The sequence below is a fragment of the Eriocheir sinensis genome, chromosome 50 (assembly GCF_024679095.1).
Source record: "Eriocheir sinensis breed Jianghai 21 chromosome 50, ASM2467909v1, whole genome shotgun sequence".
Classification (NCBI taxonomy): Eukaryota; Metazoa; Arthropoda; class Malacostraca; order Decapoda; family Varunidae; genus Eriocheir; species Eriocheir sinensis.
Genome location: NC_066558.1, coordinates 5,694,331 through 5,722,225, shown reverse-complemented (window position 1 = coordinate 5,722,225; position 27,895 = coordinate 5,694,331). Strand labels below are relative to the sequence as shown.

Genomic DNA, 27,895 nt, shown 5'->3' with positions numbered 1-27,895 from the left:
CAGCATACCAATACCACATGGGAAACACTCCACTATCCACCACAGAGGCAGAGTAAGACCTGGGAGTGTATGTTGCCAGGCTACCAGTGAAGGAATATCCAGCATACCAATACCACATGGGAAACACTCCACTATCCACCACAGAGGCAGAGATAGACCTGGGAGTGTATGTTACCAGGCTACCAGTGAAGGGATATCCAGCATACCAATACCACATGGGAAACACTCCACTATCCACCACAGAGGAAGAGAAAGACCTGGGAGTGTATGTTACCAGGCTACCAGTGAAGGGATATCCAGCATACCAATACCACATGGGAAACACTCCACTATCCACCACAGAGGCAGAGAAAGACCTGGGAGTGTATGTTACCAGGCTACCAGTGAAGGGATATCCAGCATACTAATACCACATGGGAAACACTCCACTATCCACCACAGAGGCAGAGAAAGACCTGGGAGTGTATGTTACCAGGCTACCAGTGAAGGCAAAATCCGTGCCAATCGCAGCAGACGGGTTAAATAAAATGGTTTAATATACCAAAAATGTAACAAAAAATGGAAAGAAAAAAGTTGATATAGTATCACACAAAAGGAGTATATAAAAAATGGAATGAAAAGTGAAAATTAAAACAATTCTGCATTTACACAAACCCCCGACAGAGAATAAAAATACACACACAAAAGTTTGACTTCATTTTATTACAAAACTACATACAATTAAAAGAAATGGAGGGGGAGGAGAGGGAGGGGGAGAGGATTAGAGGGAACATAGAGTGGGAAGGGAGAGAGGGAGAGAGGAAGAAGGAAGGAGGGAGAGAAAGAGGAAGAGGGGATGGAGACGAGGAAAGGAAAGGAAAGCAAAAAAAGAATAGAAAATAATAGAAAATAGGACTGGGAATGGATGATAAATAGATGATAAAGGAGAGGAGAGAAAAAATGAAAAAAAAAATGAATGAGAAACAAAGAATGAAGGAAGAAATGAGGGAATAAGTGAATAGGAAAGAGAGGAAAGAGTTAAGATGAATGATAAATAAGGAATGAAGAAATGGGAGGAGAGAGAAGAGGAATAAGGGAGAAAGGAATGAGTTAAGATGAAGGAGAAACAAAGAATGAAGGAAGAAATGAGGGAGAGGGACGAAGAAGGAGGAGAGAAAGGAAATGAAGAAGGGAGTTATATGAATGAAAAAAGTAGAAAAAATGAAGAAATGGGAGGAAAGGAATGAGTTGATGAATGAGAAATGAAGAATAAAGAAAAAGAAAAGAGAAGGAAAAAGATGATGAGGGGTAAAGAAGAAGGGAAGAAGAGGAGGGGGAAGAGGAAGAGAGAAAAGAAAGAAGAAAGGAAAGAGTCAATATGAATGAAAAAAAGTAGAAAAAATGAAGAAATGGGAGGAAAGGAATGAGTTGATGAATGAGAAATGAAGAATAAATAAAGAAAAAGAAGAGAGAGAGAAGGAAAAGATAATGAGAGGTAAAGAAGAGGGGAAGAAGAGGAAGAGAGAAAGAAAATGAATGAATGAAAAAAGTAGAAAAAATGAAGCAATGAGAGGAAAGAAATGAGTTGATGAATAAATAAAGAAATAGAAGAGAAAGAGAAGGAAAAAGATAATGATAGATAAAGAAGAAGGGAAGAAGAGGAGGAGGATGAAGAAGGTACATTATTTTCCAGTCATTCTACACAGGAACGTTATTTAAACACTCATTACTAAAAACAACAATAATGATAATAATGATAATAATAATAATGACAATAATAATAAGTATAATTCCAACCCATAAATGTGGAATGTCAGGGTGGAAGAGAGGAGACATCTTCCTTCCTCCTCCTCCTCCTCTTCCTTCTCCACCTTAAAAAAAAAAAGGAACAAAAAATAAATATAAAAAGGATGAAAAATTATGCTTCCCTGCTATTCTTTTTTTTCTTTTTCTTTTTGACGGACAGGCTTACCATTTTTTTTATTTTTTTTTTGGTCCATTGAAAAAGTCACAAGTTTGGGCCATAGTAGTAGTAGTAGTAGTAGTAGTAGTAGTAGTAGTAGTAGTTTTTTTTAGTTTTACAGAAATCAGAAAAAAATTGTATCTTCTAATTCATTTTTATTCATTTATCTATCAAATTTTTTCATCAGCCTGTCAGTCTGTCAATTGTTTTTTTGTTTTTTTCTTTCCTTCAGGGAGTGGCCGAGACTTACTACTACAATGAGGGGGGGAGGGAGGGGGAGAGGGGTAGGGGGCAGGGGGATCTTCCAGTACAAAACACCTATTATTATTATTACCATCGTCCTCGGTTAATTAGTTAAGTCGCAGGTAACTTGTCTGTTTGTGCCCGATATCGTAACTTCATTCTTTTCAATCTTTTTACTTTTTTTCTCCTTTGTACTTGTATGTAACTTTTTCTCGTCATCTTTTCATTTTTTTTCTTTTCTATTGTGACTTCTTTTAATGTCTTTTCACTCCTTTTTTTTTCTTCTCTAATGTAACTTCTCTTTTCATTATCTTTTCACTTCTTTTCTAATGTAACTTTTTCTCATCATCTATCATTTATTTTTTTCTCTTCTAATTTAACTTCTTTTCATCGTCATCTTTTCACTTTTTCTCTTTCCTAATGTAACTTTTTCTAATATTTTTTTCAATTCTTTTTTTCTTTTCTAATGTAACTTTTTCATTTCATTTATTTTTTCTTTTCTATTGTAACTTCTCATCTTTTCATTTTTTTCTTTTCTCATGTAACTATTTAATCATCTTTTCACTTAATTTTCTCTTTTCTAGTTCACTAATATTACTTTCCTTTCTTCACATTTCTTTCACTTTTATTTACACTCAATCGACAAACTTATTTTTTTCCGACACACTTTTCAAATTATTTCCCTTCAACTCTCTTATTGTTTCCTATTTCCACTTTGCTAAATCTACAGATAGCTATTTTACTTTATACTAATACTTCTTCACTCATTTCTATTTCTATTTTTCTACCTACCTTTTATAACACTCATGTTTTTAATAAATACCTAACTCTCTAGTCTCACCAACCGGCCTCTTGCAGACTCCTTAAGTTCTTATGTTCTTATATTCCTTGCCCTTCAATCATTATAACATTCAGCATCATTTGTTTTGATTACATTAATTTTCTTCTTCAAACTTTTACTTTTCTTATTTTTCAGTTCATAAACAAGTGTTCATAGCACAAAAACTGTGCTTGATCGGCGTCGCATGAACCTCCAACACACCCCCAACAATTTATATTATGCAACTAGGGGTCTGAAATGGAAAATGATGAATGGTAAAGATGGCGCCACTATAAACACTTGCCTGCGCCACAACGGGCTGGGGCCGACCATCAGGCCCTACTATGAAGGCCTACCGGCGCCACAGGCCAGGACGTTAAAAAATCAAAATAAAAAAAAGCAGACTTTGTTGTAGTGTTCATCAGGGCTTCCAAATGTTATGATACAATGTCATGTCTACAATGCACGGGTGAGCCAGGAAAACAACTTGAAGAGAACAATAAGAAGATGGACAATCTGTTGATCAGCATCTGCGACGCCGATAAAAACACACATTAAGAATATTTCAAAAAGTGAGAATATTCCTTTCCACTGCTGTTCAGTTACTTATATAATGGATTTTCCCCTTTTTGTATTTTTGAAAACACGGCATTTATATATATTTTCTTTATTTAGAGTTGACAATTTCTACTTTTCTACTTTGTTCAACTTTTGGGTCATGGAGTGTTTGGAAAGTGGCCTTAACCCCTTCAACACGAGGACACGTTTACTGCGTCCTTGCGTGCCCCGTACCATATCCGAGGACGTGCATGCTGCGTCCTGGCTCGCTTTAGCCAATATATGAGTTATTTTATCTCTATATTTATGCTTACATCTCAAAGTTATCAATTAATTTATGTTTCTTTATGTGCACCATTTAATTCTGCATGTTTTCATATATAATACATGATGATTATGTTGAGTTTATGGCTGAAAACTTGTTATATTCAATAGCGACATTTGAAATTTGGCGCGCGCGGCGATCCCGGATACGGTGCGGGGCGCTGTTTTGGACCGGCCGTAGTGAAGGGGTTAATCACAAAACACATAATCACCAAAACTTCCCTTCTCTTCACCCTATTCCTCCTTCTTCTTAAATCTTTTACATCTTCTGTTTGAACCTAACCTCACGTCTTCAGCCTTCTCCTCCTCCTCCTTCTTCTTCTTCCATCTACTCCATCATCTACTTAACCCTAACCTAACCTCATCACCTTTCTTCTTGAGGTATAAAACAAAGAAAAAGAAAACCGTCCTTCCACAAACACACACGTCCCCGTTTCCATTCACCACAAACACAAAAACATAAATAAAAAAGTAAATAAATAAAACACTAACACATACACACATACGACTCCACGTTTTACGGACAAAATAATTCCGTCTGGTTTAGTTTCATTTCCTTTTGTTGGCGTTTTAATTTTAACCTAGCTAGTTTTTGTCACCCTTGTACTGCGTTTTGTGTAGTATTTTTCCCGTTTTCAAGTCTTTCATTCCATCATTCATATTAAATTAAACTTAACCTAACCCTCTTCTTTTTCTTCTTCTATAACTTACATCTACACCCTCTTCTTCTTATTAAACCTAACCTAACCCCTCTTCAGTCTCCTCCTTCTTCAGTTTTCTTCTTCATCTACATCTTTTTCTTCTTTCACTCCTCTCATCTACTCCATCATTTTTTTCTTCTTTTACTCCTTCTCCTTCAAATTAAAACTAAACTAATCTTCTCAGCCTCTTCCTCCTCCCCCTTCTATCTCCTCCATTTTCTTACACCTAACCTGACCTCCTCCTCCTCCTCCTCCTCTTTCTCCTCCTCCATCATCATCTTAAACCTAACCTAACCTTCTCTTCACCCTTCTTCTTCTTCCCTTTACTTCTTATCCGTTCTCTTCTTCCTCCATCTTCTAATTAAACCAAGCGTAACATTCTCCTCCTCTCCCTTCTTCTATCCACTCCATCATCTACTTAAACCTAACTTCTTCACTCTCCTTCTTCATCTTCCTCCATCTACTCCGCCTTCTTCTTGCGCCTTCCTCTTCCGTCCTGAGCCCCGGCCGCCCTCTTCCCGGACTTGATGTAGAGGCTTCGTGGGCGGCCCTTCTTCCTCTCGGCCCGCTCCTTCTCCTCCAGCTCTTGGTTCTCCCTCTCGATCAGCGTGATGAGAGTGTTGCACCGTCGCTGGAGCTCGAGGGCGGTGCGACTTTTGATGAACCAGTCGAAGCGGAACTGCGGCGCGGATCGGACGGCAGCTCGGAGCTCCTCGTAGACGTTCTCCTTGTCGAAGCCGAGTTTGTGTAGCATGCAGACGAGGAAGCGGTCCTCCTCCTCGGTGTAGTTCTTGCCCTTGTTCGTCCCGTAGGAGATGCGGAGCTGGTGGAACGGAGCCCTGTACCGCGCCATCTTAGCATCCAGGGCCTTCTTGATGGACGCGCGCCGCTGTATCTTTGCCTCGCCGCGCTCAATCTGCGCCAGGATGCGGTCACAGTCCTGCAGCTCTGAACAGCGCTCCCAGAACACGGCGGAGTACTCCATCACCTCCTCGGGGGTCTTGCCTTCCACCTCCTGTTGTGGGGTGAATAAGATTAACACATATAGGACATTGTTTGTTTTCCTTCCTCTTAACCCCTTGACTGTGGATTTCCTACAAAAAGACATCACCAAGCTAAAGGAATGGAACAAAAAGTGGCTGATACTATTCAATGAAGTAAAATTTAAAGTCCTGCACCTTGGGAGGGGATATCCAGCATACCAATATCACATGGGAAACACTCCACTATCCACCACAGAGGAAGAGAAAGACCTGGGAGTGTATGTTACCAGGCTACCAGTGAAGGGATATCCAGCACACCAATACCACATGGGAAACACTCCACTATCCACCACAGAGGCAGAGAAAGACCTGGGAGTGTATGTTACCAAGCTACCAGTGAAGGGATATCCAGCACACCAATACCACATGGGAAACACTCCACTATCCACCACAGAGGCAGAGAAAGACCTGGGCAGGCTACCAGTGAAGGGATATCCAGCACACCAATACCACATGGGAAACACTCCACTATCCACCACAGAGGCAGAGAAAGGCCTGGGAGTGTATGTTACCAGGCTACCAGTGAAGGGATATCCAGTACACCAATACCACATGGGAAACACTCCACTATCCACCACAGAGGAAGAGAAAGACCTGGGAGTGTATGTTACCAAGCTACCAGTGAAGGGATATCCAGCACACCAATACCACATGGGAAACACTCCACTATCCACCACTGAGGAAGAGAAAGACCTGGGACTATATGTTACCAAGCTACCAGTGAAAGCCAGATCCGTGCCAATCGCAGCGGACGGGTTAATCATGTATTCAATTTAAGTGTTAAGCTTCTGCCGTTTCTTCTCTGCTCCCTCCCTCATTTCTACAGCACTTCTTATTCTTCTGTCCCTCTCATTCTCAGTCTTCTATCTCTTTTTTATACTATTTTTAATTCTTCTGTTTCTTTTCTCCCACCTCTCCTCTTCTGTACATTATTTCCCATTCTCTTCTCCCTTTCGTCTTTTTCAAACTAAATCTTGTCCATCTTCTCTTTAACATTATTTCTCATTCTTTTCTTCTCTTTTCTACACTATTTCTCCTCCTCCTTTCCCTTCTTTCTCTTCTCTGAACTACTAACATTATTTCTCATTCTTTTCTACACTATTTCTCATCTTTCTTTCCCTTCTTTCTCTTCTCTAAACTACTAACATTATTTCTCATTCTTTCCTTCTCTTTTCTACACTATTTCTCCCCCTTCTTTCTCTTCTCTAAACTACTAACACTATTTCTCATACTTTTCTCCTCTTTTATATACTATTTCTCATCTTTCTTTCCCTTCTTTCTCTTCTCTAAACTACTAACACTATTTCTCATACTTTTCTCCTCTTTTATATACTATTTCTCATCTTTCTTTCCCTTCTTTCTCTTCTCTAAACTACTTCTCATCCTTCTCTTCCTCTCCTCTTTTCTACACTATTTCTCATCTTTCTTTCCCTTCTCTAAACTACCTTCTCATCCTTCTCTTCCTCTCCTCTTTTCTACACTATTTCTCATCTTTCTTTCCCTTCTTTCTCTTCTCTAAACTACTTCTCATCCTTCTCTTCCTCTCCTTCTCTTTTCTACATTATTTCTCATCTTTCTTTCCCTTCTTTCTCTTCTCTAAACTACTTCTCATTCTTCTCTTCCTCTCCTTCTCTTTTCTACATTATTTCTCATCTTTCTTTCCCTTCTTTCTCTTCTCTAAACTACCTTCTCATTCTTCTCTTCATCTCCTTCTCTTTGATACTCTTGTTTTTCATTCCTCTCCCCACCCCACTCCCTCTTCTCTCTTTTCTGATCTGACTAAACTCTTCCTACCTTCCTTCCTATTCCTCCCCCCACCCCACTTCCTCTTCTCTCTTTTCTGATCTGACTAAACTCTTCCTTCCTTCCTTCCTTCCTCTTCCTCTCCTCACCTTGGCAATGTTCTCGATGTCGTCTCTGCCGTACTTCTCGTTGGCCTTGATGAACTGGTTGAAGTCTCGCTTGGACCAGTTGAGGAAGCCCTGGGTGAGCAGCTGGTCCCGCTCCTCCATCTCCTCCTCCGTCACCGGCTCCGCTTCATCAATCTTCTGCTGCTCCTCCTTCTGGATCCGCGCCGCCTCACCCATAAACTCAGGGTTCTTGGGGACCTGTTGGGAAGAGGGGTTATAGGCCTGTCGCTCATCTCCACACACTGACATACACAAATTCTCTATTAAGACACTGTTGAAGCGGGCAGTGTCCATATTTATATATATTTTTTTTTTACAGCAAAGGAGACAGCACAAGGGCACAAAAAAAAGGAAACACACACAAAAAAAAAAAGCCTGCTACTCGCTCTGAAATGAAGGAAAAGTTGGACAAATAAAGAATAATAATAAAAAATCATTGGATAATTACCACATACAAAACCCACTAGGAAGACCCACGTCCACCCACCTTGTAGCTGACAGTCTTGCGGTAGTAGTAGATCTCCTTGTCCAGCAGCTCAAACAGCCTCGGCGGGAAGAACTGGAAGTCTTGGACCACCGGCTGCTTGGGGGGACGTGGGGCCTTGGGCGCCTTGGGTTCGGACACTCTGAGAGCCTCACGGAAGTAGGCATCCACGGCGTAGTTGGCCTTCCTCTCCCTCTTTGGCGGCTCGATCCACATACCCACGATGGCCTTCTGCTTGTTCCGGTAGTCCTCTCCCTCAAACTGGTAGACGGAGTTGGTGGGCACGTCGAGAGTGAACTGGCGGAGGGAGGACTCACCCAGCGCCTCCAGCTTCTTGTTCAACTCCTCCGTCCTCTCCTCGCCCCTGCCGATGATGTTGTCGATGTCCTCGTCGGTGAACTCATCGTCCTTGCCCTTGAAGACCTCGTTGGCGCCGTGCCGGATCATGGCCAGCATCTCGTCCTTGGCCAGCGCGTTGGTCTTGTTGTCCATCAACCTGCCTTGCTGTATGACCATCTTGTCCAGCCTCAGCTTCACCTCGGCCCTCTCCACCAGCTTCTCCTCCATCGAGTTCTCCTGGATGAACCGGAACACCTTCACCTGCTTCTTCTGGCCAATACGATGCGCCCTGTCCATAGCCTGCAAGTCCATCTGAGGGTTCCAGTCCGAGTCGAAGAGGATGACGATGTCCGCCGTGGCCAGGTTGATGCCCAGACCTCCGGCGCGTGTTGACAGCATGAACAGGAACTTCTCGCTGTGTGGGGCAACGACGAGAAGGAAAACATTAGCAATACTTTGTCTCAGGTGTTTTGGGGTTACTCTACAGATGGCTTATAGTGTCTGAACTCCTTCCTCTCTACCTGCTTAGCCACTTGTGATAATAATAATGTGTTTTTTTAGAGGTGGTTGAAGGGGGGAAATAAAGGAAACTAAAAAGACAAAAATAAAGAAAATGAAAATGAGAAAATAAAAAGCTTGTTACTCCCATAAAAAACAAAACAAAACAATAATAATAATAATAATAATAATAATAATAATAATAATAATAATAATAATAATAATAATAGTCTTAGGAGGTTTCTGGGAGGCAGCTGAAGGGAAAAAAAAGAAGAGGAAACAAAAAAGAAAACCATACTGAAGATTAAAAGAAAGAAAAGACAAAAAAAGACAAAGAAAATAAAAAAAATAAAAAATTCAAGAAAAAAAACCCTATGTTACTCCTTTCCAAAAAACGAAAAGTCGAACCCCAAATACTCACGAGTCCGGCATGTTGTACTCATCAATCTGCCGCTGCCTGTCCTCGTGCGCCGTCTGCCCGTCGATGCGGCAGTAGGAGTACCGTCGCCACACGCAGTAGTCCTCCAGGATGTCCAGCATGCGCGTCATCTGTGAGAAGAGCAGAACCCGCGACCCCATCTCCTGCAGCTTGGGGAGGAGTTTGTCCAGCACGATCATCTTGCCGGAGTTCTCAACCTGTTATGGGGTGAGGTGTGATTAGGATGAGTGTGTTATTATGGGGTGAGGTTAAGTTAGGTTAGGGTTCGTTTGAGTCTCATTCTTCTTCAATCTTTTCTGGAGTGACATTAAGTTAGGTTAGGGTGTATTTGGGAAAAGTCTAGTGATTCTTTCTCAACTTCTTATCGGGTGAAATAAGGTTAGGGTTTGTTTGGGAAAGGTTTTACTGTTTTTCTCTCAACCTGTTATGGGGTGAGTTCAAGTTACGGTGTGCTCAGGAAAGGCCTTAAGCTAGAGTGTACACCTTGTATCTCAGGGTAAAAAAGTATTCTCTTAAACAGATCAATTTCTCGTGTGCTTTAAGAAATAGAAACACCCGTATTGCACTCACCAGGTGGTAGTCGGTGGTGTAGGGCGGCCCCGGCTCGGCCCCGTCAAAGAGGTACGGGTGGTTGCAACACTTGCGCAGCTGCATGAGGATGTTCTGCAGCCTCATCTTCTCCGTGCGTCCGGCGCCGTTCACCACGTCAATGTCCTTCATCAGGATCTTGGTGTACCTGCGGGGAGGGGACAGGTTAGGTTAGGCAGGTGTTGAGGGGCTGAGGTTTTTTTTTTTTTTTTAAACAGACAATGATTAAAACACCTCTCATGTGGCGTAACTATATTTGTGCTACGGTCCTAAGGTTTGCAGTGACTATATATAGATGACTCCTTTTGGGGGAGCTGCTCTGCAAATACTGGCGCTGTCTAAGGGTTAACATATGACACAGTAAAAGAAACTGTTCAAAGGCAAACACACACAAAAAAAGCCCGCTAAGACCTCCTCCTATAACAGATAACTAAAGAGAGAGGACCAAGGAGAGGGTCAGTAAACACCCACCAGTCCCGTTGCATCTTGCTGAGCTGGATGTACACTTTGGTCTCCTTCTTGGGCAGCAGCCGCTTCTCCACGTCGGACTTGAGGCGGCGCAGCAGGAAGGGGCGCAGGACAGCGTGCAGGCGCTCCACCAGAGAGGAGTCACCCAGGCAGTTGTTAGTGTTGAACCAGGAATCAAAGTCCTGGTGAGGGGGAGAAGGGTGAGAGGGAAGGTTAGGTTACTGGTGATGGTGCTGGTAGTGTTACTCTGACTCTTAAATAAATAAATAAATTAATATATAAATGTAGTAAGTTATGGAGTTGAATAATTGAGTAAGTAAATAAATGTAGTGAGCAATAAGTAGATGAATCAGTGAATAAGCAAATAAATGTACAGTAGTTAGAAAAAATAGGAATAAAATACAAATAAATTAATAAATAGATGAATGAATGAAAGAACAAATAATTAACATACAAACACATACATGAGAGTTAACAGCAAAAATTCATATAAAAAGAAGTGAAAAAAAAAATCAGCTTCTCAAAAACACACATAAATACCCCCACCCCAAAATACACTCACTAGAACCACATACACCCTCTCCCACAAACAAACACAAACACCCCCCCACGCACCTCTGATGAGCTGAACACCTCCGGCAGCAGGAAATTCAGCAGGGACCAGAGTTCATGGAGGTTGTTCTGCAGGGGCGTGCCGGTGAGCAGGAGACGATTGGTGGTGCGGAACTCCCTCACGATCTCCGACAGCTTGCTCTTCTCGTTCTTGATGCGGTGGGCCTCGTCAATCACCATGTACCTCCAGTTGAACTTCTTAAAGACGGACTTCTCCCTGATGCACATCTCGTAGGAGGTGATGCAGACGTCCCACTCACCCGGCATCATCACCTCGCGGATGAAGACGGACTGGGGGGGGGAGAGAATTTACTGAATATGAGACTGAAATGACTGTTTGGATTACTGTTAGGTTAGGTGATGACTGTGTGACTCTCCTATTCATTGACTACTGCCGTACTACTCTAGCCTTTATGTGCCCTCCCATATCCCAAATGACTACCTTCTAATACCATAACCCAACCCTATCTAACCACCTCTCCACCTATCTAACCACCTCTCCATCTAAAATTGACCTCTCTTGTGGCTACTCTTTTTTGAGAAGCGGGCTTTTTTTCATACCCTTTTTGTTGCCCTTGAGCCGTATCCTTTGATGTAAAAAATAAATAAATGAAAATAAAATAAAATAAAACTAACCTAATTTTAATCCTACCTAAGCTTATCTTGCCTACCCTAGTATAACCTTACTTAGCCTTACCTAATCCTAACCTAGTCTAATCCTATCTACCCTAACCTAACCTAACTTAACCCTCTCCTACCCTTCCCTATTACACTGCCTCTTACCCCAGACTGCCCCTTGCCCTATACTTACCAATGACCCAACCCAACCCAACCCAACCTAACCTAACCCTACCTAACCAAACCCTCTCCTACCCTTCCCAACCTCATTCCCCACTTACCCTAGCATGCCCGTTACCCCTTCCCCAACACTCACTAGCTTCTCCTGGTTACTGATGAGGCAGACTAACCTAACTTAACCCTCTTCAACCCTTCCTGCCCTCATTCCCTTTTACACCAGCCTCCCCTTGCCCCTTGCCCCACACTCACCCGTGTCTCCTGGTCACCGATGAGGCACACAGCACGCAGGGAGGGACACCAGCGCTTGACCTCGTTCTCCCAGTTCCTGAGGGTGGACTTGGGCACGATGACCATGTGGGGGCCGGGGATGTTGCGGAAGTGCTTCATGTACCTGGGAGGGAATAAGGGGTTAGAGATGAGATAGGGAAACTTAAAAAAAATGTCTCACAGAAAAAGAAGTAAAAATATGGTAACAATTTATACAATGAGAGAAGAAATTAAATAAGTGAGAGAGATGAGATAGGGAAAGTTAAAAAAATGTCTTACAGAAAAAGAAGTAAAAATATGGTAACAATCTATATAATGAGAAGAAATTAAATAAGTAAAAGATATGAGATAGGGAAAGTTAAAAAAATGTCTTACAGAAAAAGAAGTAAAAATATGGTAACAATTTATATAACGAGAGAAAAATTAAATAAGTGAGACCATCAAATTACAAAAAGAAATACATAAACATAAGAGTAAAAAGCACCTAACAAACATAAACAAATATAAAATTAAGCATCTCCCATAAAAACACACACACAAAAAAATGCAAAATCACTTGTATTCTTTCATCCTATCATAAAAAAACATCCTTGATCAAAGTCTATCTGCATATCTCTGGCAATCAAGTGTAATAAAACCATTTGATGAGGATGTAGTTATCATTTTCTTCTATCCTGGTGCCTCTGTCTCTTTCCCTTTTCAACACTACAGTCATCCCCCAAATAGTACGGTTTCCAATAGTTTGGTTTCGGTTCTATACGGATTGTCACGGAAGATCTTTTAGGATTTCCTGTTCGTCGGGAAACTTAAAAATCCTAAAAAATCTTCTTAGAAAATCCACATAAAACCAAAACCGAGCTATTGGAAACTGTACTATTTGAGGGACGGCTGTATTTAACTAAACAATAAGAAGCCACAATAACACTTAACCCAAATCTGATTCTCACATGCATTATCCAGTAAAACAAAATTCAAACAAAATAAACCCAGAGCCCCAAACAACAAAAAAGAACAACAAAAAACTCCAACACACAATAATAAATAAATAAATAAAACTAGCCTAACCTAACCTAACCTACCCCAAGAGTGAGATGGTCTGCAGGGTTGGTTAGGTTAGGTAAATAAATAAAATAATAGAACAAAACAAAAAACAAATAAAATCTAAAACCTCACTAACTTACCCCAAGAGTGAGATGGTCTGCAGGGTTTTCCCGAGGCCCATTTCGTCCGCCAAGATGCCGTTGATGCCATTCTCGTACAGGTCAATCATCCAGTTCAAGCCTCGGATCTGGTAATCGCGCATCTCCCCGTTGACGACATAGCTCGGACTCTCCTCAAAGCGCGTGATGATCTTCGACGACTTGTTCGACTCGGCCAGCAGCTCCTCGTCCTCCTCCTGCTCTGTCATGCGGTGGCGGTGGCTGTAGGGGCGAGGGAGGGAGGGAGGTGAAAGGGGGTGCGGTAGGCTGTGTTAAAGGGGAGGTGAAACGGAGGGGAGATGGAGTGTATGGGGGTTATGATGTGAGGGATATGAGTCTGTGGTGAGGTCATTTGGGTTTAAGAAGGGAGGAGGAGGAGGAGGAGGAGGTGAAGAGGGGGGGTAAGGTATGTGTTTAATAGGGTATAGGGGTGTGAGGAAGGATATGGGGTGAGGGTAAGGAAGGGGTGACAATAAGCATGAGGTGAACTTTCTTTTAATTCTGAGGTTAAAAAAATAAAATAAAAAAAAGACGAGTAATGAAGTGAAATGAGATGACATGGTTTGTATTTCTGAAGGTAGAGGAAGAAGTGACAATTAACATGAGGTAAAAAGGTGCAAGAGGTGAACCGTCTTTTAATTCTGAGATAAAAAAAAAGACATGAAGAGCATTGAAGGTAGAGGAAGAAGTGACAATTAACATGAGGTAAAAGGGTGCACGAGAGGTGAGCTGTCTCTTAATTCTGAGGTTACAAATAAAAGACATGAAGAATAACGAAGTGAAATGAGATGATGGAGTTTGTATTTCTGAAGGTAAAGGAAGAAGTGACAATTAACATGAGGTCAAGGGTGAGAGGTGAACTGTCTTTTAATTCCAAGGCTTAAAAAAAAAAAAGACATGAAGAGTAATGAAGTGAAATGAGATGACGGGGTTTGTATTTCTAAAGGCAACGGAAGAAGTGACAAGCAATAGAGGTGAAGTGAGATGAAGTGACTAGTGTTTCAGAGGGTATAAGAAGTGTGGCAACCAATAAGGTGAAGAAGTGAAGTGAGATGAAGTGACGTGTTTCAGAGGGTATAAGAAGTGTGACGAACAATATGAAGTGAAATGAAATGATGTGGCTTGTGTATTTAAAGGATAAAGAGGTGTGGGGTACAATTTGAGATGAAGAGGGATGAAGAGATGTGTGTTTGTGAGAGCCGCGAGTAGCAGGCTTTTTGTGTGTGTGTGTGTGTGTGTGTGTGTGTGTGTGTGTGTGGTGTGTGTGTGTGTGTGTGTGTGTGTGTGTGTGTGTGTGTGTGTGTGTGTGTGTGTGTGTGTACCCTTTTTGTTGCCCTTGAGCCGAATCCTTTGATGTAAAAAGGAAAAAAAAGGAAAAAAATGAGGAAAAGGAAGATTGAAGTGGGATGCTGTTTTACATTTCTGAGAGTAAGGAGAGGAGGAGGAGGAGAAGAGGAGAGAGGTAAGGTATGTGTTTCTGAAGGATGCTGTTTTGTTTGTTTTTGTTGTTTTGTTGTTTGTTTTTGTTTCTGAGGATGCTGTTTTGTGTTTCTGAGAGTAAGAGGAGGAGGAGGAGAGGAGAGAGGTAAGGTATGTGTTTAACCTGGTAGCAGCGACGGGCCAAATTTTTCCCATGATATAAACCCCCAAAAAATAGATGATGCATAAACTGATCACAAATGCATTGATATATAGTATTATGAAATGGTTTGTGTGAGTGATGATATTTTCTCAATTTTCTCGCTTAGAGGGAAGGGCCTTTAAGAAACATGATCCCCGCTGCTACTGGGTTAAGAAAGTAAAGAAACCATGATTAACAAGGAAAAGGAATATTGAAGTGGGGTGCTATTTTATGTTTCTGAGAGTAAGGAGAGGAGGAGGAGGAGGAGGAGACAGGTAAGGTATGTGTTTAATAGGGTGAAGGAGGGTGTGAGGAACAGTGTGAAATGACGAGAAAGAGACATGAGGATCAAACATAAGGTGTGCTGAGGTTGACGTATGGTAAGGTTAAGTGTGAGGAACAGTGTGAAATGACGAGAAGGAGACATGAGGATCAAACATAAGGTGTGCTGAGGTTGACGTATGGTAAGGTTAAGTCCATATCATCAACCACTTCAGGACACACCCACATGACAAGGCTTTCATATAGACCATTCTGGGTATGTCCATGGGTAGTCTTATGAGCCTAGTGATAGTTTGATGAGGCTTCTGCACTGTGAATATGAAACAACACTCGTAAGAACCTGACTAACCTCCTTCATGGCCTTTGGAAAGAGTTGTGAGAGTCGGAAATGTCTAGGAATATGGACGGCAGATTCATGACTGTGGTAAGTGCCAAAATAAGGGACAGAATGGCAGGAGAATGACACACTTCCACCCGAAATTGACCTCTCTTTTGGCTACTCTCTACTTTTGTGGGAGCGGCGAGTAGCGGGCTTTTTTTTTTTGTGTGTGTGTACTCTTTTTGTTGCCCTTGAGCCGCATCCTTTGACGTAAAAAAAAAAATGTAGAGGTTCAGATGTGACAGGAATAAGCTGGATATGAACTAATAAGAAAGGAGAGTAAACTAACAAAAGAGAGAGAGAGACACAGGAATAGTAGGAGTGTAAAATAATGCTAGCTTTGTTCTTTTTAAATATTCCTGTTACACCTGAATATGTATACCTAGGAGTTCTTTGAGGTTTGTTATGGTTTTGTTATATAGTGCAGGAGTGAGAGAGAGAATCATAGGGACACCAGGAGAGTAAAATAATTCACATATTCTCAAGACACTTTCAGCTTCCACAACTATTTCCAAAGGTCTTAACCCGGTAGCTCTGGGGATCATGTTTCTTAATGGTCCCTCTAGGTGAGAAAAATGAAAAAAAATCATCACTCACACAAGCCATTTCATCATATATATCAACGCATTTATGATCAGTTTATGCATCATCTATTTTGGGGGTTTATATCATGGCACAAATTTGGCCTGTCGCTGCTACACGGTAAAGCCTCAAATTTGGCCCATCACTGCTACACGGTAAAGCCTCAAATTTGGCCTGTCGCTGCTACACGGTAAAGCCTCAAATTTGGCCCGTCACTGCTAACGGGTTAAGGAAGGTTAGGCAGGTTCTCATGGGTGCGATTTTCACATTCACGGTGCAAAAGCCTTGTCAAACTATCACTAGGCTCATAAAACTACCCATGGAAACACCCACAACAACCTCTATGAAGGCCTTATAAGTGTGTGTGTGTGAGCCTTGAAATGTTTAAGAATATGGATGTGATTTAGATGGTCATTTGATCTGGGAAGTTGATGAAATAAAAATGATAGATTACCCACAAAAATTAAACTTATTAGAATCCCACAAATCAGAGAAATAAAACCACATCACAGAAAAAAAAAATGGAAACACAAAATTTAAACATGAATATCTATCCTGCACAAAGTTAGAGTCTTCCACAAATAAAATAAATACAAAATCACTAATCTTCTTGCATTCTGACTGACCTCCTCTCCTCATAAACTCCTGAACACTCTTACTAACTTATTATAATCCCACAAATTAGAAATAAAACATCACATCGCAGAAATAATAATTGGAGACACAAGATTTAAACGTGAATGTCTATCCTCTCATAAAATCATACTTCCATAAATAAATAAATAAATACAAAATCACTTATATTCCTGCATTCTACCATAAAAACATCCTTAATCAAAGCCTACGTGTCGTTCTTAGGTATGTCTTGTTTGCTATTAAAACCCTACTGACCTCTCCTCATAAACCCCTGAACACTTTTAACAACACCTCAATCACTTATATTCCTGCATTCTATCAATAAAAAACATTCTTAATCAAAGCCTACCTGTCTTTCTTAGGTAATGTTTTGTTTGCTCTAAAACCCTAATGACCTCCTCTCCTCATAAACTCCTGAACACCCTTACCAACACCTCTACGACACTCCTAGACACTGAGATGTTCATATAATTTAGTGTAGGTAATGTCTTGCTTGCTATAAAATCCTACTGACCTTCTCTCCTCATAAACTCCTGAACACCCTTACCAACACCTCTACAACACTCCTAGATCCTCGTAACATTCCTAGACACTGAGACGTTCATATAATCTAGTGTAGGTAATGTCTTGCTTGCTATAAAATCCTACTGACCTTCTCTCCTCATAAACTCCTGAACACCCTTACCAACACCTCTACAACACTCCTAGATCCTCGTAACATTCCTAGACACTGGGACGTTTATATAATCTAGTGAAGTAACAACATTTAATAAGGATGAAGTTAGCATCTATTAATCTGTTTATTTTGAACTTTTCTGGTGTTCCTCGCTATCATTCTCACACTAACAAAACAATGACATACTTCAAGAAACTCAATTAAGCATTCTACTGTAATAACAATGTCTAGTGTAATAATGAGAAAACAATTTAGTAAGGATTAAATTTGTATATTCTTCTCTCTAAATGTCTCTAGCTATCTTCTCCCTTCCTGCCTCTCCATTCTTCATCTCCTTCATTCCTTCCTTTCTTCTTTTTCCTCAGTCTTTTTCCTTCCTTTCCCTGTCTTCCCCATTCTCTTACTCCTACACTACATAACAAAACAATAACAGAGCTCAAAGTATTACACCCCAAACATTTGTTCTCACCTGTGTCGTCCATGGAAACATAAGAGATCAAACACCATTATCATCATCATTGGTTATTGTGAGACATTCAGAACTAAAGGGAAATGAGAGAAGCCACATTCCAGTACAGTTGTGAAGCAGGAAGCAAAAAGGAACATAATAATTGCACTGTACAAGTCTTATTCTCCTTTCTTCCTTCTATTTTTTCCCCTTCCTCCTCCCTCTCCTTCATTCCTCCTTCCTCTCCCTCACTGACTATAACACTCTCACAGGGACGTACCCAGAGTTGTTAAAGGGGGGTATTTTTCTACTAAATGTGAACCTTTGTAGCCACATGAAGGGGGCGGGTGGGGAGCAGTCATTCAAATCAGCTGGGGTTTGAGGATCTTGAAAAATTGACATAACTGGGTGCATTTTCCTCCTGTTTTTCTTCCTCATTCCTCCCTTCAACCTCATCTATGACTACTCTCACACTCCTCCTTCCTCCATTTCCTCTCCTTTATTCCTACTCCCTTAAATTTTAATCATATTAGTATTTATCAAGTTATGCGTCTGTTTGGCTCTTTAACTCCACTTTTTGAATGGTTGCTTAAAAGTGTTGGATTTTTATTAAGTCAACTTATTAAAACAGTTATAAAAAGTAATACAAAAAAACAACTACACCAACTACCCACAACTGAAATACAGGCCAAAACAGACAAATCTGCCACAGTGTTTTGACCCACTGTTCAAGGTGTGGTTCATTTGTTTTGATGATTTTTCAATTTCACTTTTTACGTCTGAGTTTGTAATGGATCAACTCAACCCTGTGAAACTCCAACACTTCTTACTAACTCTGTCCCAAAAAAAAGACAAAAAGACAAAGCACCCACTCATACGATGTTTTAAAGATTGGGCATAAGTATTCCATGACCTCAACATACAAACACAATTATGACATCAACCCATTCAGTTCCAAGTCTAGATGAGTCCTCGCTAAAAAGGCTTCAAGTCACCCGGGTTTTCTATGGAGTGAAATAATGAGTCTGGCTAATGGGACTTTGCAGCACCAGTGAAAAAACAATAACTGATACGATAACTAAACAAAATCCTTACCCATTAACTTTCGGCGGTGAAGTGAAGTATCAAAGACCGAATCCCAATAACAATGAGAATGACACAACTAATGATGAAAATAATGATAGAGGATGGAAGGGCGGCCACTCCTGGGTGACTCCGGCAAATGTTTCTACACTACAACACTGCCTCTCTCCACCACCACTAAGGCTACACCATGCTACACCAGCCAGCCACAAGGGGAGGGGTGGAGGAGGAGGAGCAGAAGGAGGAAGAGAAAAAAGAAATGAGGAAGAAAAGAAAAAGTAGGAATTCATGAAGAGGAAGAACAGGAAAGTAAAACGAAGGTAAAGAAGAATGGAACGAGATAACAAGGAGGAGGAGGATAAAAAAAGAATGAAGACAAAAGAGAAGGAAAAAAACTAGGAATTCGTGAAGAGGTACAGAACAGAACAAGATGATAAGTATTAACACTTTCCATCCGTGACACAGACGTCGGCGTAACAGTATGGAACGGGTCAAGAGGACACGGAAGAGGATTAATCGTCTTCTAAACCTCTCAATCCTCCTCTAAATCCCTCTTCCATTCCCTCATAAGTGGTTTAGAAGAGGATTAAGAGGTTTAGAAGAGGACTAACCCTTTCCATACGCTGACGTCGCCGAAGTGAAGGGGTTAGAAGGAGGAGGAAGAGGAGGAAAAAAGGAAAGATGAATATGAAAGAGGAGAAAGAAAAGAAAAACTAGGAATTTGTAAAGAGGTACAGAACAGAACAAGATGACAAGGAAGAGGAGGAGAAGGACAAAAAAAAAAGTAAAGGCCGGCTAACTTACTCTGCAGCTGAGACGACCTTCTTCATCCGTCTAGAAAGAGAAGAGCAAAGACAAATTTATCATCCGTCCCCCAAGCCAATGGAAGAAAAATACCCACTGTCTTTTTTTTCTTCTTTTCATTCATAGTAAAAAAACGAGAAAAAAACACCAGCATCTTTTTTTTCTTTTTTTCAGTACAAGTTTGGATGGACACAAGTTAGTTTTTTTTTCTCATGGTTAAAAAATGAGAAAAAAACACTAAGTTCTTTTTTTTTTCTCTCATGGTTAAAAAAAATATATATAAAAAGAAACAAGAAAAAGATACCATCATCATCATCAGCCTCTTCTGTCTGGTGTTTATTTTTTTCCCCTACAACTATTTTTTTTCTATTTTTAGTTTTTTTTTTTCCCTACAGCTCATGATAAAAAAAATGTCAACTATCATTATTATTTCTTCTCTTGTGCTGTTTATAAATTAATTCAACATCACCCTATTTTTTTTTCTTGCTTGTCCAAAAAAAAATGAAGGAAAAATTTGCTTGGCGTTCTCAGCTTAAATAACATGAAGAAATCGCCAAATATCTCCTCGAATAATTATGGCGATGTGTTTTCAGCTCATTCAACTTTCTGCTTTTATATCCTGTTGTTCATCCAAGGCAAAATATATAATGAGAAAAAAAAGTTACTCTTCTCTTAAATTATATAAAAAAATTAAAAAAATATGAGAGAACTTCAGTCACTTCAATCGTCATCTCCTTTGGCCCAGTTTATGATTATTCAACTTTCTCCTTCATCTTTCTGTTGCGGGAGTGCTGTGAAATGGATTATAAAGAGGAGGCGGACTTGTTTGTATATATTAATCATCTCCTTCAGTGCTATTTTTATGCTTATTCAACCTTCTTCTTTTTCCCTTCTGTTGCGGGAGTGAGGTGAAATGGATTATAAAGAGGAGGCGGACTTGTTTGTATATATTAATCATCTCCTTCAGTGGTGTGTTTATGCTTATTCAACCTTCTTCTTTTTCCCTTCTGTTGCGGGAGTGAGGTGAAATGGATTATAAAGAGGAGGCGGACTTGTTTGTACATATTAATCATCTCCTCCTCTATTTGCCCCTAGATTGTAGTCCATATGTTCAGTCCCTTATGTCTGCTCCCCTGACTAAATCAAGGCCTTTATTTTTTAGCATTTGTCCTCTACCATTGTATCTTTTTAGTTTCCTGGTGCTACTTCCACATGTATCCTTAGTTGTATAATCACTCTCTCTACTGTCTGGGGGTTGGGATGGCATGTCCCTCCCTTCTCCTTTGTTGTTTACTTGCAACGATAAACTATCAATCAATCAATCATCTCCTTCAGTGCTTTGTTTATGTTTATTCAACCTTCTCCTTTTTCCCTTCTGTTGTGGGAGTGCAGTGAAAAATGATTATAAGGAGGAGGTGGGCTTGAAGCTCCTTCAGTGGTGTGTTTACGCTTATTCAACCTTCTCTTCCCTTCTGTTGTGGGAGTGCAGTGAAAAATTATTATAAAGAGGATGTGAGCTTGAATCATGACCTTCTTCAGTGCTGTTTATGCTTATTCAACCTTCTCCTCTTCCCTTCTGTTGTGGGACTGCAGTGAAAAATTATTATAAAGAGGATGCGAGCTTGAATCATGACCTTCTTCAGTGCTGTTTATGCTTATTCAACCTTCTCCTCTTCCCTTCTGTTGTGGGAGTGCAGTGAAAAATTATTATAAAGAGGATGCGAGTTTGAATCATGACCTTCTTCAGTGCTGTTTATGCTTATTCAACCTTCTTCTTTTCCCTTCTGTTGTGGGACTGCAGTGAAATGAATAACAAAGAGGAGGCAGACTTGAATCATACTATCCTTCAGTGCTGTTTATCCTTATTCAACATTCTCCTCTTCCCTTCTGTCTCGGGAGTGCAGTGAAATGGATAATATAGAGGACGTGTTTGTACATATCAACACACATGCACCCGGCCACTCACACACTTCATACACCACACATGAGATGGAGCTGTATTCACCAAGCCTATAAGTGCTTCTCTTATCAACCCATGCCAGCTAACAAGGAGTATGGTTCCTCTGGCCAGTTCAACAGTCCAACACAGGGTCACTATAAGCGCCCAAACCACTATATTCTCCACTATGATCAATTATTTCTGCTCAGTACTAGATACGTAATGATAAAGATATTTCCTGTGAGGCAGTGTTACCAGATTATCGTATTCACCGCATTGTATTACTTTTAAGCCTCAAACTCTCGTACCTACACAAATAACGATAGAAAATTGAAGTTAGCGTTATTACATGAGGGAAAGAGACAGCTCAAGGGCACAAAAAAAGGAAACAATAATAAAAAAAAGCCCGCTACTCGCTGCTCCTAAAAAAAAAAGAATCACAAGGTCAATTTTTGGGCTATAGTTCTCGGTCAGAAACTATGGAAAGGCAATGCGATGAGTACGATGATTTGGCGACGCTGCTGTGTAGGTTCCTAAAATTCCCTCCTCTTATTTACATCAACACCAAATTCCTTTTCTTCATGTTCTGTACAGGTCGTCCCTCAAACAGTACGGTTTTGGTTTTATGTGGATTTTCATAGAAGATTTTTTAAGGATTTTTAAATTTCCCAACGAGCAGGAATCCTTAAAAGATCTTCTATGACAAGCCGTATAAAACCGAAACCGTACTATTTGAGGGACTGTATTTGGTTGGAGACTGGAGAGCTTACAAATTTGCTGTATTGGACGGTAAAACTGCCACTTTAAGTCTTGTGAGCAGCTATGATCCGTTATGTCTGCTCAGTACTAGATAAAGATAAAGATATTTCCTGTGTGGATTCCTAAACTTACCTCTTCTTTTTTACATCAACACCAAACTCCTTTTCGTCGTTATTTGTGTTTGGTTGGGGAACTAACAACTTCGGTGTATTGGACGGTAAAACTGGCACTTCAAGTCTTGTGAGCAGCTCTGGGTCACTAAGAGAAGCAAAGGGTTCATGAATACAGGTCCTGGTGTTCTGTACTTAGGATAAACTGGTTAGGTTTAATGCATAATGCTATGGTGGTTTGTATGAACATGATTTATACATATATACATGGCCCAAGGCTCAAACTTAGGGTATTGTAGAGACCACTGGGGTAGTTGGCATTGGGGGGGGTGGATAGTCCTTCTGTTTTATGAATCTCCACCCAAAGTTGACCTCTCTTTTGGCTACTCTTTACTTTTATCTTTTACAGGAGCAGCGAGTAGCGGGCTTTTTTTTTTTTTTTTTTTTTTATTGCCCTTGAGCTGTGTCCTCTGATGTAATATAAAAAAAAAAAAAAGCCCTGGATCTCAAGTAACTTTTTTTTATACAGAAAGAAGAATGGAACTGGCTGGGGCAACAACGTAACTTCAATGCTTACTAGTTTATTATGTTTATTTTTCACTAAATGTCACCAAGTTATGAGTATCGCCTTTCTGGTACAATGACTGGGGATTCTTATTTTATTTCATGTCCTTAAAATGCTTAGGTTACCGAAGAAAAAAGTATATTGTAACCCTGTACTCTTACTTATATATTTTTCATTAAATGTCACCAAGTTATGAGAATAGCGAGCTTTTTTTTTTACACCTTTATTTGTTGCCCTTGAGCTGTTTCTTTAGCTGTAAAAAAAAAATGGCTTTCTGGTACACTGACTGGGGATTTCTCTTTTCTTTCATGCCCTTGGAATGCTTTGTTTACTGAAGAAAAAAGTATTGTAACCCCGTACTCTTATTTATGTATTTTTCATTGTCTCACTGTTAGTACACTGGTTAAGGTTAGCAGCAGAACCAGACAACAGTTTAGGCGGCAGTGCAAATGCTTCATCTATCTTACTGTTAATCGCTGCAAGAGGTCAACACACGAGGCAAGGTGAGTGAGTTTACATTTGTTTGCCTTACCAACACACAAGGCAAAGGTGAGATGATTTATGCTTGGTTTATCTTACTATTAATCACACCAAAAGGTCAACACATAAGGCAAGGTGAGTGAGTTTACATTTGTTTGCCTTACCAACACACAAGGCAAAGGTGAGATGGTTTATGCTTGTTTTACCTTAATCACACCGAGAGGTCAACACACAAGACACAGGTGAGTCAATTATGTAACTTCCTAACTGAAATACAACAGGTGTCCTTCTAATGAGACAGGTGTAGCTCTGGAACAATAATGAAAATAATGATATATATACTCATTAACACACACTAAAGTATCCCTCACAGCCACCATGCACATTAAACTTTTTAGATACACACTCCCCTCCACAGACACACACATGCACGCTCATCCACACAACCACTTACAACACCCATTAGTCACCCACCTAACACTGAAGTCCACCACACTCACTGCTTAACTTAATCTCATCCACCACAGCCCATTTCATCATCCATACACTCAGTAATCATCCACCACACTACCTGATCTACCATTTAAACCACGTAACCATTAGTTGAAATACATACCATGAATCACCCTTCACTATCTCTCTCTCTCTCTCTCTCTCTCTCTCTCTCTCTCTCTCACACACACACACACACACACATAAAAAAAAAAACACTTGTAGTTGTAACACTCATAAACACACACACTAACCAATAACATCACACACACACAACACACAAACACACACACTAACCCACCCAAACCTAACCTCCCACCCTTATCATTCACTCCAACACCCTTAGAACCCACTAAAAAAAGTATGCTATAACACCCGATCCCCCAAATACTCACTCGCCGAGGAGGGAGGGCTTGCGGTTCTCCATCTTCTTGGGGCGGCCGGGCTTGCACTTGAGGGGGGAGGACGGCGTCTTGTCCCGCGCGCCGATCATGAAGTGAGAGAAGATTTCCGTCTGCTTGAGGAGGTAGTCGAACCGCTTGGACCGGTCCGTCTCCATCTTGTTCTCATACTCGCCGCCCGCCTTGCTTGAGGAGGTCTCCGCCGAGGACGACTCATTCTGGGGGAGGAGGAGGAGGAGGTGGAGGAGGGGAGGGGAGGGGAAGGAAAAATGGATAAAAAAAGAGGAGGAGGAAGAGGTGGAAGAAGAGGAGGGGAAGGAAAAGAGGATAAAAAAAGAGGAGGAGGAGGAGGAGGAGGTGCAAGAAGAAGAGGGGAAGGAAAAACAGATAAAAAAAAAGAGGAGGAGGAGGTGGAAGAAGAGGAGGGGAAGGAAAAGAGGAAAAAAAAGAGGAGCCAGATAAAAAAAATAAGGAGGAGGAGGAGGGAGAAAAAAAAAAAAGAAAGAGGTAGGTAGATAAGAACAAGGAGGAATAAAAGGGATAATATAAAAAAAGGAGGAGGAGGAGGAAGAAGCAAATACAATAAAGGAGGGCAAAAGAAGGGGAAAGATGGAGGAAGGAAAGGAAGAAGTTACCAGTAGATGAACACAGGGAGGTAGAAAAAATAATAAGGAGGAGGAGGAGGAGGAGGAGGAGGAGGAGGCAAATACAATGAAAGAAAAAAAAGTAGTGTAAGGAGATGGAAAAGGTAATAAAAAGTGACAAAAAGAAAAGCAAGGAGTAGGAGAAAGGAGGAAAAAGGAAGGGGGAACAGAGAGGAGAAAGAGTAAAAACAAGGAGAGAAACAGCAAATGAGATGAAAATATAAGGAATAGGGAAAAGAGGAAAAATTGAGAAGAGGGAAAGGAGAAACAAAATGAATGGGTTAGTATTTGGGATCAATATCAATGTTTCTGATAAGAGATAACAATTTCTTGGGTTAATAATGAACAAACCAACACTCAAGTTCCTCTTCAGCTAAACACTCAACGCAATCCTAATGATTCTCTTGTAAAGCATCATGAAGGGAAGGGTTAAAAAAAACACAGGCGATTTGCAAGGGAAATGATTATGATAATCTAAAAAACACAAAAATGTCTGCTAAATCTTTGAGTGAACCTACAAACATTTACCCTGTCTTCTCTCTCCTACCGGTAAATGTCTAACTTCACCCATCTCACAATGGCATACAAAACTATTTTTAATTGATCTGCTGGCTATTTATACAGAAATCACTAGTGATAAATCTCAAGAGTAGCAGCTTCAAGCGGGTGCGCACTTAGGGCACGGTGTGGTGGTAATTACAACATTTCTAGCACGTACAACGGGGTTTGACAAGCGGACAGGCGTGTTTATGTCACAAGGGTGTATTTTTCCACGCTGGCCTCACGATTTCTTTTAAGTCGATGGGCGATGAGACTGCGAGCTCCGGGGTGAAGAAAGGGAAGAGCCCGCGCGGAAAAATACACCCCTTGTGACATAAACACACCTGTCCGCTTGTCAAAACCCCGTCGTACGTGCTAGAAATGTTGTAATTACCACCACACCGTGCCCTAAATACGCACCCACTAGGAGCCACTATTCTTAAGATTTACCTCACTAGTTTCCCAAATTTCCACCCCTTCCCAAAACTAATGATTTCTACAAAACATGAAATGCAAATTAATTGAAAATCCATTAAAACTCACCAGATATTAAAGTTTCCTCATGATACAAAGATATGAGGAAAACATGTACTTGAGCCTTTACAAGACTATGAAGGGAGTGGACTCTGCTGTCACCGCAGTGGCAATGGTGATTTGAAAGGCGTGCCACACGTATTTTTATAAATAAATAAGTTTAAAAATTCTAGCCAACCTAACATTACCTTCAAGCAGGGGGGGGCCTTTACTATGTGCATGTTATACACCAACCCTGATGCCTTGTGCAATATTAAACAGAAAAATATAATAAGTGCCAAACTCCTTGGAGCGACAGGTAAAAAAAATAGATAAATACACCTCTCCCCTCACGCCCCGGGCCACCTTCATGGGGCATAACTACCCGGAAACACTTAACATCCGCAGGCTGTACTGGGCAAACAGTCTCCCGGAAAAGTTGGCACGGACTTTAATGGGAGGTGATAGCCAAATGGTTAGCTATGTCTGCCACTGACGGGTTCCTCACATATACTTGCAGTGGCGACAAGTTATCACTCCAAACGTTGCATCTGTAAGTCCCGTTGTTTACCTTCCCCCCACACGCTGCCTTTACCCGCCAAAACCTCCCCGCACTTTCCCCCTCCCCGCCACATTTACGCGTCCCTTCCATGCTCAGGACTCACCGAATTCTCCCCGACCTCCATGGGCTCCACCGCGTCCTCGTTGTCCGACATTTTGGTGATTATTTCCCGTCAAAAGGTGAGAAATAGGAGCGAGGACGCCGACCCCAGCACGCCCGGCAAACAACAACACGGGAGTCAAATGAAAACCTCGCTCACTAACGCTCTAGAAAATAATTACTCACCCTCTAATACCTTCACACTTCATAGTACACTGTTTAAGTTAGTCTTTTTTAGTGCTTATTGTTCTATGGGTTGGAGTTTTATTAATTATGGTGGATTTTAAGTATAAATTTAAGGGCTCATTTGACTACACGGAGGCTGGGTACAAGTCTTCACAGGGCGCAGAAAAATATGATCAAAGGAATGAGACAAAGATGATTTTATTGTTCTTTCTCTTTCCTTTTATTCCCGAGAGCCAGAAAATTTTATTCATTCTCTTAAAATCGCGAAATAAGACACAAATAACCATAATTGCATTGACACTAACGATAACTGTGGCAACGGGGCGTATAGTTTTTCAGCTTACAGATCTATACACATTATTTGTTTATTAATAAGAAAATAAACATCATAAAAGTAATTGAGGATTGAATTGAATTGAAATATTTATTGTTGTAGAATACAACAAAGGGGGATGGCTGGTCTTGCAGACAAACTTGGCTAGTTACAAAAAAATAAAAATTTCCATTGTACAAAAATATAAACACAAGTTGAGGTTCGTTAACAGAAAAAGGAATTATAATGTAAATACTGACAACATTCCTGAGTAGGTACACATGCAATTACCTAGATCACACCTGGCAGCAAAGTTTGGTACTCTTTCATAATGGCAGCTACAACGTTATGATTAATGAACCAGGCGGCAAGGGAAGGCACAGCAGTAATTAAGGATGATAACAGAAAAAAAAAAATATATATATATATATATATATATATATATATATATATATATATATATATATATATATATATATATACTTATAAATAGGGATGTGATTTTCGGTCCGAGTGGTAGGTTACTCGGTTCTTGCAATTCAATTACT

At 40.6% G+C, this 27,895-nt stretch overlaps 1 protein-coding gene and 1 long non-coding RNA gene across 5 annotated transcripts; both read right to left on the bottom strand.

Annotated features, from left to right (window-relative positions):
* Window positions 1–683: 683 nt before the first annotated feature.
* On the bottom strand, window positions 684–26,992 carry LOC126982301 (chromatin-remodeling complex ATPase chain Iswi-like). Of its 4 annotated transcripts, XM_050834291.1 has the most exons (13): window positions 26,853–26,992; window positions 24,485–24,708; window positions 22,575–22,700; window positions 19,745–19,774; window positions 13,216–13,455; window positions 12,017–12,158; window positions 10,973–11,260; window positions 10,361–10,539; window positions 9,872–10,037; window positions 9,284–9,498; window positions 8,029–8,779; window positions 7,524–7,739; window positions 684–5,603 (listed from the first exon to the last, which is right to left on the bottom strand). In XM_050834291.1, exons 1-13 carry the CDS (start codon window positions 26,901–26,903, stop codon window positions 5,049–5,051), a joined length of 3,183 nt encoding a protein of 1,060 aa, XP_050690248.1. In that variant the 5' UTR covers window positions 26,904–26,992; the 3' UTR covers window positions 684–5,048. The 4 variants fall into 4 exon arrangements, with proteins under 4 accessions (XP_050690248.1, XP_050690249.1, XP_050690250.1 ...); XM_050834292.1 differs by lacking the exon at window positions 19,745–19,774; XM_050834293.1 differs by lacking the exon at window positions 22,575–22,700.
* Window positions 14,724–19,735, bottom strand: LOC126982306 (uncharacterized). The gene is made up of 2 exons (XR_007735044.1): window positions 17,287–19,735; window positions 14,724–17,167 (listed from the first exon to the last, which is right to left on the bottom strand). It is a non-coding gene; the product is annotated as an uncharacterized LOC126982306 (long non-coding RNA).
* Window positions 26,993–27,895: the final 903 nt, after the last annotated feature.

What these genes read in the sequence shown, in the direction of transcription:
- LOC126982301 (XM_050834291.1), bottom strand. Translation starts at nt 26,903, where the DNA reads ATGTCGGACAACGAGGACGCGGTGGAGCCCATGGAGGTCGGGGAGAAT. An exon ending in GTTGATGTAAAAAAGAAGAG is followed by an intron (nt 19,775 to 22,574) that starts GTAAGTTTAGGA and finishes TTCTCTTTCTAG; the next exon opens with ACGGATGAAGAAGGTCGTCT. An exon ending in ACATCGAGAACATTGCCAAG is followed by an intron (nt 5,604 to 7,523) that starts GTGAGGAGAGGA and finishes ACCCCACAACAG; the next exon opens with GAGGTGGAAGGCAAGACCCC.